The sequence below is a fragment of the Macrotis lagotis genome, chromosome 4 (assembly GCF_037893015.1).
Source record: "Macrotis lagotis isolate mMagLag1 chromosome 4, bilby.v1.9.chrom.fasta, whole genome shotgun sequence".
Taxonomy (NCBI): Eukaryota; Metazoa; Chordata; class Mammalia; order Peramelemorphia; family Peramelidae; genus Macrotis; species Macrotis lagotis.
In genome coordinates this window covers 154,839,829-154,854,287 of record NC_133661.1, presented here as the reverse complement: position 1 = coordinate 154,854,287, position 14,459 = coordinate 154,839,829, and the positions used below count along the sequence as shown (strand labels likewise).

Genomic DNA, 14,459 nt, shown 5'->3' with positions numbered 1-14,459 from the left:
TGTATTTCTTTCACCAAGCTGTTGATATGGTTTTCATGATTTTTCTGCATCGCTCTCATTTCTCCTCCCAATTTTTCCTCCACCTCCCTTAATTGCTTTTCAAAGTCTTTTTGAGCTCATCCATAGTCTGAGCCCATTTTCTATTTCTCTTGGATGTTTTAGATATGGAAGCTTTGATTTTGTTGTCATCTGAGTATGTTTTTTGATCTTCCATGGTACTAAAGTAATTCTCTATGGTCCGATTCTTCTTTTTCTGTTATTTACTCATTTCCTCAGTGCAAGGCTAATTTACAGCACTTCCAAGGCTTTGGGCTTTCTTGGGGGGGACACCCCACTGGGACCTTTATTCCTCTAAGGTCTTATGCTGTCTTGCCTGTGCTTTGATATGTAGATGACCACAGCACTCCCCTCTTCCCTGGAGCTGTAAGGAGGGGTCCTGCTGGGCTCTCTTAGTATAGAAGCCCAAACTGCAACCTGGATCTGAGTGTGGGCAAACAGCAAGTCCTGCCCCCAGGGAAAGCAGAGAAATTTCTGCAGTCTTCCCAACCCCCTTACCATCTGTGGGCTGTGCTCTGGAGGTGTAAGCTGGTTTCTTCGGATTCTCGCTGCAGTTTCTGCAGCTGGAGCTCCTCACTCCACATTCATTCTGGTGTAGCAGAATTCTCTCCCTGCCCCTTCAAGATGTTCTGGGGATGCCCTGTGCCTGGGGCTTTTTCCAACTCCTGATGCTGGTGAAACACACCTGTCCTGTGGAACTTCTAAATTATCTTGGACTGGGAAAATGTATCGTTCAGTCTTTCTGTGGGTTCTGCCCCTCTAAATTTTGGCTAGAGTCATAATTTGATGGCTTTTGGAGTTTTGGGGAGAAGGAGTTCCCAGGAAATGCTGCCTTCATGCTGCCATCTTGGCTTCACTTTCTCCAATTCTTTTCTAATCTCATTTCTCCCTTCCTTTTTTAATCTAGCTTTATCTATCCTTATCTAGTAGGCTTCTCTCCTAATTATTTTATTCCTTTTATATTTTTAAGCCATTTCTCTAGTACCAGTGAAGCTTTTTGCTCATATCATACACCTTTAACAAGACTCCATAAGAATCTTTCTTTATTTGGATGAAAGATTCAGTTGTATCAATCAAAAATCAAAAAGATTTTTTTTAGGGGAATGGGGTTGCCACAAAATGGGAAAGGCCATCCACAATGGCAAGTGAATAGAGCACAGGGCCTGGAATCAAATCTGGCCTCAGATACTTGCCAACTGCATACTCTTGAGCAAATTAATTAACCTCTGTCTGCCTCGTCTCCTCAACTAAAATGGATAACATAATTGTACCTTCCTCTCAAAGTTGTTGTAAGGATTAAATGACTTAATAATTATAAAGTGCTGAGCAGAGTTCTTGGCACATAATAAGTCTTAATGAACTTTTCTTTTCCTTCCCTTCCCTTTCTTTCTCAACTGGCTTCCAAATGTCTTTCATCACAGTGTCCTCAGAGATGTATTCTCTCTCCCTTCCTATGCATCTAGATGCTTCAAGTCAAATTCGGAGGTTGGCAAAATGTAAGCATGGTTACCTACTTCAATGATTATGCCAATCTATGCTTTGAAAAGTTTGGAGACCAGGTGAAGCACTGGATAACTTTCAGTGACCCTTGGGTAAGTCAAATTATCTTTCAGACCTATGGACCCTACTCTTTTTAAAAAATGTTTTTATATTGCCTAGATTCCATCAAGTATTCCTTTGTCTCACTCCTCCTAGAGATCATTCCATATAACACTTTTTTTTAACTGATTTTCACAGCTATTTTCCCACTAACTCATATTCCCCTCCTTGTTTTAGTCAATTGCAAAGGAAGGCTATGAGACAGGACGACATGCCCCTGGACTGAAGCTCAGAGGTACTGGGGCATACATAGCAGCACATCATATCATTAAGGTAAAAATAAAAGAGTAAAATTTTCATTGGTCTGTTGACTAAGGCTGAGGGAGGGAGATGATTTCTCAAAGCTGAAGTACATTCAGGGTTCTTGCATCTTCAATGCCTTTTATTTCAGATCTAACCCTCATATATTACTTAAACATGTTAAATAATGATCCATTGGTATATGTATGTTGATTAAACAAATATTTATGAGCTGTCACTACAAATTCATGGTGGTAGATAGATGTCATAGACAAAAAAATAAGGATGTCTCTAAAAACATGGCAGCTAGTTGAAGATACAATAAGTACCCACATGAAACCTTTAACTAGCAACAAGGTATGTCATCGATTAATGAATATACATATTTTTCCTTTAATAAGACATTTGTATTTACATGACTAGGTCAAAGTCATCACTGGAAAACACTTCTTCACCCTTGTTCACCAGGGGCCTTCTTCCCAAAACTTTGTATTTCTTTACCTCATACTTTTGTTCTCTATAGTTATACTTATCTTCTGCATTACTAGAAAGAAAGGTTGCTGTCAGGTTGGAGGGGGCTTTAACCAATAGACAATAAGGATCTACTGAAGTTGGAGAAAAGGATGCAACTTGGTCAGATTTGTAAATTTAAAATATATATATTTTGGTGGTTTGTGGTAGAATACAAGCTGAGAAACCATTTGGGAGCCCATTACATTAATTCAAAAAAGAGTTAATGAGGACCTGAATTAGATGTCAGTGAGTGGAGAGAAGATGGATATAAGATATATGGTCTAATGTGATTTTGGCAAGGGATAGATTTGGTAAGAAGTGGGAGATGAGACAAAATAGAGACAAAATTGACTCCAAATTTTCCAGTTTAGGTAACTGGAAAATTATGGTGTCATCATCAAAAACAGGGATGTTAGAACAAGTTTAGGGAAAGTTAAATTCTTCTTGAACATGTTGAATCTGAAATGTCATAATTATATCTGAAAATGTCCAAAAATATAGGAGCTCATAAAATAGTCTAGGACTGGATATATAAATCTGTGAGTATTTTGCAGAGGAAATAGCTAAAAGCATAGAAAAGGAAAGGAATGACAGGAGAAAGAGTGTAAAGACAAAAAAGAATTGAGGACAAAACCTTGTAGGGCACACATTTAAAGGCAAGAGGGGGTTAATGGACCAGAGAATAGATCAGACATGGAAGAAAACAATCAGAAAACAATGATGGCAATACATTTAGCAGTAAAGGGGAAGAGATTTAAGATGATACTTTGAGGGGAGAGCCAAAGCAAACATGATTTTTTTGTTTTCCCTTTTAACAAATGAGTATATTTATAGGAAGTAGGCAAAAATCTAGCATAGTGGGAGAGATTGATGAAGCAAAAGAATGAGATTAGGAGAAAAAGAAATGATCAGTGGACCTAGAGGAGATGGAAAGGGATAGAGAGCAAGGGAACAAGTGGCAGGGTTAGGCAAATACCTACTTACCTTATGTCTTAGAGGCATACATATTTTTCAAATCATTGATTTTCCGGATGAACTAATAGATCACTTTCTTTACTATAATATTTAGTAAAAAATTCAGGCAACCTTATTATCCATTTATAGATTAGTCATTTTATAATTATCTGCAATGAATTCTTAATCCTGAACTGACTTCTCTTATCACTCAGCTTGATACCACCCAGTCTATATTCTCAGATAATATATTTTCATTTAATTTTAGCCCAAGAGAAACATAGCCAAAAAGATAAATATACTGCAAATTCCATGAAGCACTGCAAAGCCAAATATAGGCACTTTTTGGATTGTCTGATGGCATGGATTATAACCCTGTGATTTATCTCCATTACTGTGGATGATTTAGAATTTAGAATTGGGAGATGGTAGACTGTATATAATATGCAGAGAAAGGAATCACAGAGGCTAGATTAGAACAGGTAACCTTTATAGTGTACTTCAAGTCAATATTAACTTATATTTCCCCCCTTGCAACAACCCCTGGGAGGTAAGAACTATTATCCTAATAGTACAGTTGAGGTAACTGAGACAGAGATTAAGTGATTTGTCTCAGCTAGTGTCTGAGGTTGGATTTGAGCTCAGCTCTGCTAAACTCCAACTCCAGTGCTCTATTCATTGTGCCACTTAGTCACTTGCTAGAACTTGACCTTGGACTAATACAGCTTGACATTGAATGATGGGATGATCCAGATGTAAAAAGCAGGGAAAAGATGAGGCTATATAGAATAGGTTTTCTAGGAAGAACAACATCTTTTCAATCATTTATTAAATACCTACTATGTGAAAAGAAAGTGTTAGGGTATATGCACAGATATTTATGACAGATATTTGGGTCCTTGGCCCAAACTAGTAAGAGGCATTATAAGAATGTGTTCTTTTCTTTCTAGTCCCATGCAAAGGTCTGGCACTCATACAACAAAGCCTGGCGCAAAACACAACAAGGTGAGCCTCAAGCATTTACAATCAGCAAATAGAATTGAAACAAACATAGGCTCTGCTAGGGATCACATTACTTGATTTTCTCCCTTTTTCCCAAAGGACTGGTAGGAATTTCATTAACTTGCAACTGGGGAGAGCCTGTGGACATCACTAATCCAAAGGACATTGAAGCTGCTGAAAGATACATGCAATTCTGTCTCGGCTGGTTTGCAAATCCCATTTATGCTGGGGACTACCCCCAAGTTATGAAGGACTACATTGGTGAGTCAGTTGAACTCATCCTATTGCAGTTGGAGGGGTGATGTGATATATTGCAAAGTCTGGCTAACCTGAGAATGGGGAAAATCTGGATTTTAAGGGCTGCAAGTGGCTTTCATTCAGTCAAGTGATTAATAAAATTCAAGTTCCTTCCAATCATTTCATTCCATAATTCTAATAGCTTGGGCAGCTAAATAGCACAGTGGTGAGTGCTCAGCTTGGAATCAGGAATCGGGAATTTCAAATCTGATCTCAGACACTTACTAGCTGTATGTCCCTGAGCAAGTCACTGATCCCTATTTGCCTCACTTCCCTCACCTGTAAAATGGGTTGGAGAAAGAAAAGGCAAATTAGTTCAGTATCTTTGCCAAGAAAACCCCAAATGGAGTCAGGAAGAGTAAGATACAACTGAACAACAATAACAAATAGAATAGTCATGAACCTTTTCTTGCAGTATTCTCGTGAAAAGAATAAAAAGCTAGGGAAATAGAAGGAAGTAAGCTAAATGGCAATAAATGACCTAGATAAGTCATAAACTGGATGAGCCACCAAAAATTAGAGAAATAGAACTGTTTCTTTCTGAAATATACTGAGAATATTGAGAAAATGAACATTTCTGTGCTTGGGGAAAAAAAAGCTCATCACTTACTTAGACATTTTTCTCTTCTGTATCTTCTGACTCTTTTCTCTTCCTGTTTCCCAATCTCTCTTCCATTTTTTCTTTTAAATTATAGGAAAATGAAAGAAGAACAAAATTTTTACTTGGGTTTTGGTTTTTTTTTTGTTTGCTTTGACTTGGTTTTTTTGGTGTTATCTTTTTTTTTTTAACATATTATTTAAAGTTTTGAGTTTCAAAGTCTATCTCTCCCTACTTCCTTTCCTGTGATGGTAATCAGATGTAGCTTATACTTGAGCAAATATGTAAATTATTTCTATATTAGACATTTTGTATAAGAAGACAAATAAAAGAAAAAAATGAAAAAGTGAAAAATAGCATGCTTTGGTTTGTATTCAATCATTATCAGCTCTTTCTCTGGAGCTAGATGGGGGTTAGTCTTTCAGGGTTATTTTAGATCACTGTATTGCTGAGAAGAGCTTAGTCTGTCATAATTGAGCATCACACTACATTGCTGTAACTGTGTACAGTGTTCTCCTGGTTCTGCTACACTCAGAATCAGCCCTGTGAGTTTTTCCTGGGTTTTTCTGAAATAATCCTCTAGTCATTTCTTTCTTTTAAATGTTATTTTTCCAATTATATGCAAAGATAGTTTTCAACATTCATCTTTTTGTAAGCTTTCTCTCCATTTCCTCTCTCCTTCCCTTGACAGCAAGTTACAAGTTATACATGTATGATCATGTTTGACATATTTCCATATTAATCATCTTGTAAAAGAAGAAGCAGAACTAAAGGGGGAAGCATAATAAAGAAAAAACATAAAATAAATTTTTTCAAAAATAATATTTTATTTCTGTTTTTCCAACTACATTCAATCGTAGTTTTCAACAAGAATTTTTTACAAGGTTTTGAGTTTCATATTTTTCTCCCCTCTTCCCTTCCCTCCCCCATAGGAAGCAATCTAATATAGGCTATATATGTATAACCATGCTAAAAAGGTACCCATATTAATCATGTGAAAGATGAATCAAATCACAACAGGAAAAAAACATTAGTGAGAAAAATAAACAATGCATAAGATAACTTTTAAAAATTGAAGTAAGCTTTGGTCTGCATTTAAACTCTATAATGCCTTCAGTGGATATGGATGTTCTTTTTATCAAGTCTTTTAGAATTGTCTTTGACTATTGAACTACTGAAATGAACACGATCTTCATAGCTGATCACCATTCAATGTAGCTATAAGTGTGTGCAACATTCTTCTGGTTCTGCTCACTTAGCACCAGTTCATGCAAGTTTTTTTCCAGGCTATTCTGAAGTCCCATCACTCATGATTTCTTATAGAACAATAGTGTTCCATCACATTTGTATGCCACAGTTTGTTCAAACATTCCCCAATTGATGGACTTTCCTACAATTTCCAATTCTTTGCCATTACAAAGAGAGCTGCTACAAATACTTTGCACATGTGAATTTTTTACCCTTTTTTGTGATCTTTTTGGGATATAGACTTTGTAGTGGTGTTGCTGGATATAAAAAAAAAGTTTTAAAAAGTGAAAATAATAAGCTTTGGTCTGCAATCAGACTCCATAGTTTTTACCTCTGGGTGTGGATGGCATTTTCCATCGCAAGTCTTTTAGAATTGTCCTTGATCATGGAACTGCTAAGAGGAGCTAAGTCTCTAAAAGTTAATCATCACACAGTGTTGCTGTTAATGTGTATGATGTTCTCTTGGTTCTTTTCTCTTTACTCAGTATCAATACAAGTAAGTTTTTCCAGTTTTTTCTGAGTTCCACCTGTCCATGATTTCTTTTTGTTGTTGTTTGTTTGTTTTTAGGTTTTTGCAAGGCAATGGGGTTAAGTGGCTTGCCCAAGGCCACACAGCTAGGTAATTATTAAGTGTCTGAGACTAGATTTGAACCCAGGTACTCCTGACTCCAGGGCCAGTGCTTTATCCACTGCGCCACCTAGCCGCCCCCTTTTAATGATTTCTTACACAACCATAATACCCCATCTCATTTATATGCCACAATTTGTTCAGCTATTCCCCAATTGATGAATATCCCTTTTATTTCCAGTTCTCTACTACTACCAAAAGCTGTTTGTCATTTCTTAAAGCACAATAATATTCCAATACAATCATTTTCCATAGCTTGTTTTGACATTCCCCAATTAAAGAACATCCCTTTGATTTCTAATTTTAGACTAAGATAATGCTTTTTAACAATATTGTGTTGTTTTGTACATGACTTGATTTATATTGTCTAAGTAAACTACAAAGGTGTATTAATTAGTGCATTAGTTTTAGTCTATAAACTCCCCAGAAGAGATTATAGCTAAATATTTATGTAATGCTGTTTATGTGATTATTTAAGAATGAAGAGCTATAGTCAGACTAGAAAGTTATCAAGGTAATTTTAGATGTCTGAAGAAAGAACTCTCAAAAAGAAATAAGGTTAGCAGAGGGCACACACTTCCAGGTATTACTCACTTTTTATCCAAAGGCCCCTGGAAAAAGAAAACACAAAAATTACTAAAGGTGGTTGTTCACTGAGGGAAAGAGAAGCACTCTATTCAAGTCTTTCTTCCTCTTTCAAAGCTGAATCTCCACCTTGATAAAAGTCTTAATGTCTTCACTCCTGATAGTGTTGTAGGAGTTCCTCAGCATTCTCAATTCACTTACAATTCTAGCAGCCACCCATGTAGCAGTTTGTAGGGGATAACAACAGTGGGGGGCTGAAGATATGGGGGCTCTGAAGAACCTCCATCAGAGTGAGAAGAGCCTTTCTGGCTGGCAAGTGCATCAGTCTTCATGTTGCTTTTTGGAATGTCCACTCCAGAGCCTTCATCTGTCTCATTCTTTCCTAAAGTCCTGCTGTGGCTGTTGAGGACTCCGGTACAGTACTTGTTGGGAATCCTAATGCAGAATTGAAGTAGACTCCAGGGTGAAGGGAGCGATGGATATTCTAGCAGCCGCCACTGATCTCTGGCCACTAGAAATCCTGAGTGAGGTGGGAGAGTGGTAAAAGGTGGGGAGGGAAAGCATACCTCCCTATGCAGGGACCTAAACCCTCCCCCAACCACCTCTGTTTCCATCTTTGAGACTGAGTCTTCCAATCAGCTTGCCCAGGTTGAATGTACCAATGGCCCAATGTAAGATTCTGAAAGACTCACTGAATAGAAAGAAAAAATATAAAAGATAGCAGATATGAATACTATTTACCTGTTCTTTCAGACTTTCCAGACACAATTAATCTGTTTAAACCATCCTTCACATAATGCTTAAGACAAAGTCAAGAACAATTGGACTTGATCAAGTACAACCAGAAGAAATTATTGCTTGGGGCAATTTTGTTGTTCAGTTGTTTTCAGTTGCTTCAGACTCTTCATGACCCTATTTAGGGTTTTCTAGGCAAAGATACTGGAATGATTTGTCATTTCCTTTTTTAGTTCATCTTGTAGATGAGGAAACTGAGGCACACAGGGTTCATTGACTTGCCCAGCATCACACATCTTGCTGACTCCTGAATTGGTGCTCTCTCTACTCTATCATCTACCTGCCTCAAGGAAAGATAGAGGTTAAAAATAATGGTATCAAACTAATATAAAAAGAGGAGCCACATAAATGTGTGAGGGCTGTATAATGATTTAGAAAAAATATATATTATCTATATTGTATTTTTGTATTATTGTATTTTTAATTCATCTTGTTAAATATTTCCCAATGGCCTTTTAATCTGGCTTGGACAATACTTGGGAGTGTTGTGCACTGCAATGTAGCCTGCTAGTGGTTGATACCTCTGGTCCAAAGGATAAGGAGGGAAAGAGAAGATCTTTTCTAATAGCTATAAAATCTTTGAGAATAGACTTTATTTGTATTAAGGGTAACCACAATATAAATTTAAGCAAATAGGGCATTCACATCTAAAATCATATCTTTAGAGTTAGATAATTGACTGAGAAGCACAGCAAAGACAAGATTTCACTGTCTGTTTATTCTAACCTATTTCTTGCTGGATACCTAAAAAAAATGCTCAGGTCTTGCTCTATCCTTAAAAAAACCTCTTCATTGACTCTTCTGAAGATATTTTGCCATATTCCTTTTTTCCTTTCATAGTGAAATTTCTAGAAAAATCCCTCCACAATACTTGTCCAACTTCCTTACCTCCTACTCATTGAGTCACATTTTAGATTTCAAGGGATCTCAGTGGTCATAGGTTCAATATTTGGGGGATTCTTCTATATGACACATCAGATAAACCCTTCTTTTGAAGACAAATATCAAGGAGATATCTACTAGCAGCCTATTTGACTTTTGAATATTTCTTAATTTTAGGAGGGCAGCTAGGTAGCACAGTGGATAGAGGACCAGGTCTGGAGTCAGAAAGACTCTTCTTTATCAGTTCAAATCTGTCATCAAACACTCACTAACTGTATAATCCTGGTCAAGTCACTGAAGCCTATCTGCCTTGAGTTCTCATCTATAAAATGAACTGGAGAAGGAAATGGCAAACCACTCCAATATATTTGCCAAGAAAACCCAAATGGGGTCACAGAGTTAGACGTAACTGAAAAATAACACAACAACAACAGTTGTTAGAAACTATTTCCTAAAATCAAACCTAAATTTCATTTTTTTCTACTTCCATTCATTAGTCCTAGTTCTGAGGTCAAGCATCCATAAGATGACCCTTTCCAATACTTGAAGCTATTTATCATATCTTCTTTGAGTCTTCTTTAGGCTAATCACTCCCCAGTTCTTTCATACCCTCTTCCATACCAGTTACCTTTCTTCAGATAATTTTTAGCTTATGAATGCCCTTTCTTCCATTAGATTAGGAATTCCTTAAGGGCAGGGACTATCTTTTACCTTTCTTTATAACCCTAGAATTTAAGACAGTTCCTGGAACATGAGTGCTTAAAAAATATTTATTGACTTGATTCAACTTCATAAAATATGGAAACCAGAACTAAAGATAATATTCCAAATGTGGTCTGTTCAGGATAGACTACTGTGGAACTAACAAACTATGTTCTCTCTTAATGCAGTCCAAGATTGCATTCAATTTTTTGGTAATCATTTCACACTATTGATTGATATTGAGGTTCACTCTAGTAAATACAATATATAAGAGCAGCTGGGTGGTGCAGTGGACAGAGCACCAGTCCTGTAGTCAGGAAGACCTGAGTTCAAATTTGACCTCAGTCACTTAATAATTACCTAGATGTATAACTTTGAGCAGATCATTTAACCCCATTTTCTTGAAAAAAAAATCTAATATATGCTATGTCTATATTTACTTTCTTGATATTTTAATTCATTGTTAAAAATATCAACCAAGTAGGGTTAAGTTGGAATTCTATGGGAATCATGCTTCTGAGCTGACACTGAATCACTCTTAACTACTCTTTGCGTTTTACCATTTAACTAGTACTAGATTTACCTAATGTGCCATTGTCTAGGCCAGATCTTTCCAACAAAGGTAGTGTTAAAGATTATGAAATTATTTGCTAAAATATAGGTTAATAATATCTGTTGTAATATACCTTATATATATTAATTTGGTATCATTCAAAAAGGGAAATAATAGTTGTTCTGATGAAGTCATTGAGATCTGATGGCTTCTTTTTTTTCTAGATATCCACTAATCATCACTTTAATAATGTTCTAGAATTTTACCAGGAATTCATTCACTGCAATTTACCAGTCAATCACTAACTTAGACTATAGTCTTCAGATTCCATTCTCTTTCCTTTTGTGAAAATTGGGACATTTCTCCTTTTCCAGTCTTGTGGTACCTCTCCTGTCTTCTCTGAGTCTAAGTATCACTAAGAGAGATCAAATTCCCTAGGCATTAGGGTGCCCAAGAGAAGCCCTATAGATGTGAAAAGTGTCCTAAAGAATTCACAAATCAAACAAGTTTTCATTCTGAGTGGAGAAACCCTAGGAATGTGATGAGTTTAGCAAAAGGTTTGAACAGAAGCTTTTTTGCTTGATCTCACTAGTTGTCAACTGATCCACATGAGGGAGAAATTCTAGCAATGTATTTGGTTTGGCATAAGCTGCATTCAGCTTTGAATGTTCTCAAATCTGACCTCAGATACTAGTTGTGTGTCTCTGGGCAAGTCACTTAACCTTGACTGCCTCAACAATAACAACAAAAAGTTTATTTAGGACTAAAAATGACCTTGTATATACAATGGAAAGGATTTAGTCAGTGCTTACATTTTTGAGATATTAGAAATCCTGAGCATAGTCAATTCTAGTAGCAGAGGAAGCAGTTCATCTGGACTGGGTGACTTGAACTCATCAAGGACAGTTCAGTACTTCTATCTCCTTAATGTTCTCAGGGATCAGTTAACTGATAGGCATTTTTATTCTATCCTTTCCAGGTCAAAGATAATTATCCATGGAAGAGAAAGCATTAGCAAAATATAAATTGAGCACCCTACCTTCCATGTCATCATTTATCATTAATGTCATCCTCATCAAATTGACTGCCTAGCCCTTCTTTGATTCTTCTCTTTTCTACAACATAACTTTAAAATAAAATAAAACCTTTTTCCTTGCCAGTAATTTTGATCTTTGACACCTCCTTAATTTTTTTTTACAAGGCAAATGGGGTTAAGTGGCTTGCCCAAGGCCACATGGCTAGGTAATTATTAAGTGTCTGAGATCAAATTTGAACCCAGGTCCTCCTGCCTCCAGGGTCGATGCTTTATCCACTGTGCCACCTAGATGCCCCTGACACCTCCTTAGTTCTTACAGGAATAAAGCACATTTTTATATTCCTGAACTGCTACTTACCCTTGCTATCTTCATCTGATACATATGCTTTAAAAATCTAGTTTGGTGAATGCCCATCTCTTCAACAGCTTTCTTTTTTTTTGGAATTGGTTCTTTGGGGGGTTTTGTTTGTTTTTAAGGGGATTTTTTGGCAAGACAATGGGGTTGTGGTGACTTTCCCAAAGTCACAAAGCTAAGTAATTATTGTGTCTGAGATAGGATTTGAACTCAGGTCTTCCTGACTCCAGTACTGGTGGCCTATCTACTGCCACCTAGCTGGCCCCTGGTTCTTTGTATCTTTGGAATTTCATTCTTGAATTCCCCATCTTTCTTGGGATTCAACTATATCTGGAAAATTTTAATCCATGGTATTTCACATATCTTTTCTTTCAAATCTCTTAAATCTACTCTCTTTAGTATCCACAATGCATACCAGATCATGTTCAATTTTCCTTTCCTCCATCACAAACTTTAAGGCAGAGACCAAGGATCCCATCCTATCTACTCTAGTAACCATTTCTTTCCTGTTTGTGACAATCATATCCAGAATAAAATTTCCCCTTGTTGCTTACAGCTTAAGAATTTATCATTAACTCTAATAAAGAAATTATCAACTGTTCCACTTTTGTTAAATAGTACCACTAGAGATCTGGATAGCTGAAGTTCTCATCACTACTCCATCATGCTACAATGCCCAGGTTTGTCATCTGTTTCCCTCTATTTCCTCTTTTTTTTACAGGTGGTCTAGTATGAAATATATCATCTGTTATTGTAGTTGTTTAGCATATAGAAAATCTTTGGGATTTTCTTGGCAAAGATACTAGAGCAGTTGACCATTTCCTTCTCCAGCTCATGTTACAGATGAAGAAATTGAGGCTTGCCTAGGGTCACACAACTAGTGTCTGAGATCATATTTGAACTCAGATTCTCCTGACTCCAGGATTAGTGCTCTATACACTGTTACCTAGCTGCCCCTAATAACTCTTCTATTTCTGTCTTAATTGATCTTCATCCAAATGCTTCACCATACTTTTACTTTTTACTCCTGGATTTCCTTCCACAACTATACCTTTGAAATTTTTTTTCCAGTTACATGAAAAGATCATTTTCAACATTCATCCTTTTGCAAGCTTTTGAGTTCCACATTTTTCTACCACCCTTTCTTCTCTACCCATTTCCCTATGGCAGCAACAATCTGATATAGGTTTTACATGTACAATCATGTTTAACAGATTTCCGTATGAAAGAAGAATTAGAACTATAGGGGGAAGAAACAAGAGAAAGAAAAAACAAAAGAAGTTTCAAAAAGTGAACATAAGTAGGCTTTGTTCCGTATTCAAATTCCATAGCTTTTTCTTGGGATGAGAATGGCATTTTCCAAAACAGGTCTCTTAGGATTGTCCTTAATCATTGAATTGCTGAGAGAAGCTGTGTCCATCACAGTTGATCAGCTCACTATGTTACTGTTAATGTGGACAATGTTCTCCTGGTTCTGCTCACTTCACTCAGAATCTGTTCATGCAAGTCTTTCCAGGCTTTTCTAAAGTCCAGCTGCTAATGATTTTTTTTTAGAATAATAGAACTCCTCAATTTCTAATTCTTGGCCACTACCAAAAAATCTGTCATAAATATTTTTGTACATATGGGTCTTCTCCCCTTTTTTAATGATCTCTTTGGTATATGAACCTACTAGTATTGTTAGATCAATTTTATTACCAAAAAGCATAGTTACAAACTGCTCTCCAGAATGGTTGGATCAGTTCACAACTCTACTAACAATGCATCAGTGTCTCAATTTTCCCACATCTTCTCCAACATTGATCATTTTCCATTTTTGTCATTTTAGCCAATCTAATAAGTACAAAGAATCATTTTCCAAATTTTTTCATTTTATTCAAGCTGATGAGTATGAAGTGGTACCTCAGAGATAACCTTTTTAATGTACAATGCTATCCCCCAGCCCCTTTACTTATTTTGTTTCTTTTGATTAAGGTATTACCTTTCAGAGTCATAGTCCAGTCATGGATTCCATCTCATCAGTTCCCAATTATTTTTATAAGGTAAAATTTGCTTACTTACAGTAATTTTTGTAGCTCAGATTGCTTTTTGCTTATAATTTGAGCATTCCTGTACTGATACTTGAGGCTATTTCTCCTTAGATTTTATCTTGATGAATTTTTGTATATCAGCTGCTAATCTTCATATACATATATGTATGTATGTATGTTAGAAATTCTCCATGGTATTTAGTTTGGAGGATGTTTGTAAAAAAAGTTTTATACTTCCATCATTTGTGTTTTAATGCCAATTTGATTGAAATTGAAAAACACTCCAACCTTGGAATTCCTACATTTTAAAGTAATGCTCCAGATGTGCAAATTCCATCTTCTTAACTAGTTATTTGTTTCCAAGTCTACTTTTCTCTATCCCTTA

At 36.3% G+C, this 14,459-nt stretch overlaps 1 protein-coding gene across 3 annotated transcripts in view; it reads left to right on the top strand.

Annotated features, from left to right (window-relative positions):
• The first annotated feature begins 1,553 nt into the window (after nt 1-1,553).
• LCTL (lactase like) overlaps nt 1,554-14,459 on the top strand; it is a 31,919-nt gene continuing 19,013 nt past the window's right edge. For 2 of the 3 annotated variants that reach the window (XM_074234450.1, XM_074234449.1), the window contains exons 1-4: nt 1,554-1,649; nt 1,834-1,929; nt 4,314-4,368; nt 4,465-4,626. In XM_074234450.1, coding sequence (XP_074090551.1) covers nt 1,560-1,649; nt 1,834-1,929; nt 4,314-4,368; nt 4,465-4,626 — 403 coding nt within the window. In that variant the 5' untranslated portion in view covers nt 1,554-1,559. The remainder of the gene's footprint in view (nt 1,650-1,833; nt 1,930-4,313; nt 4,369-4,464; nt 4,627-14,459) is intronic. The other variant, XM_074234451.1, reaches the window with a different exon arrangement.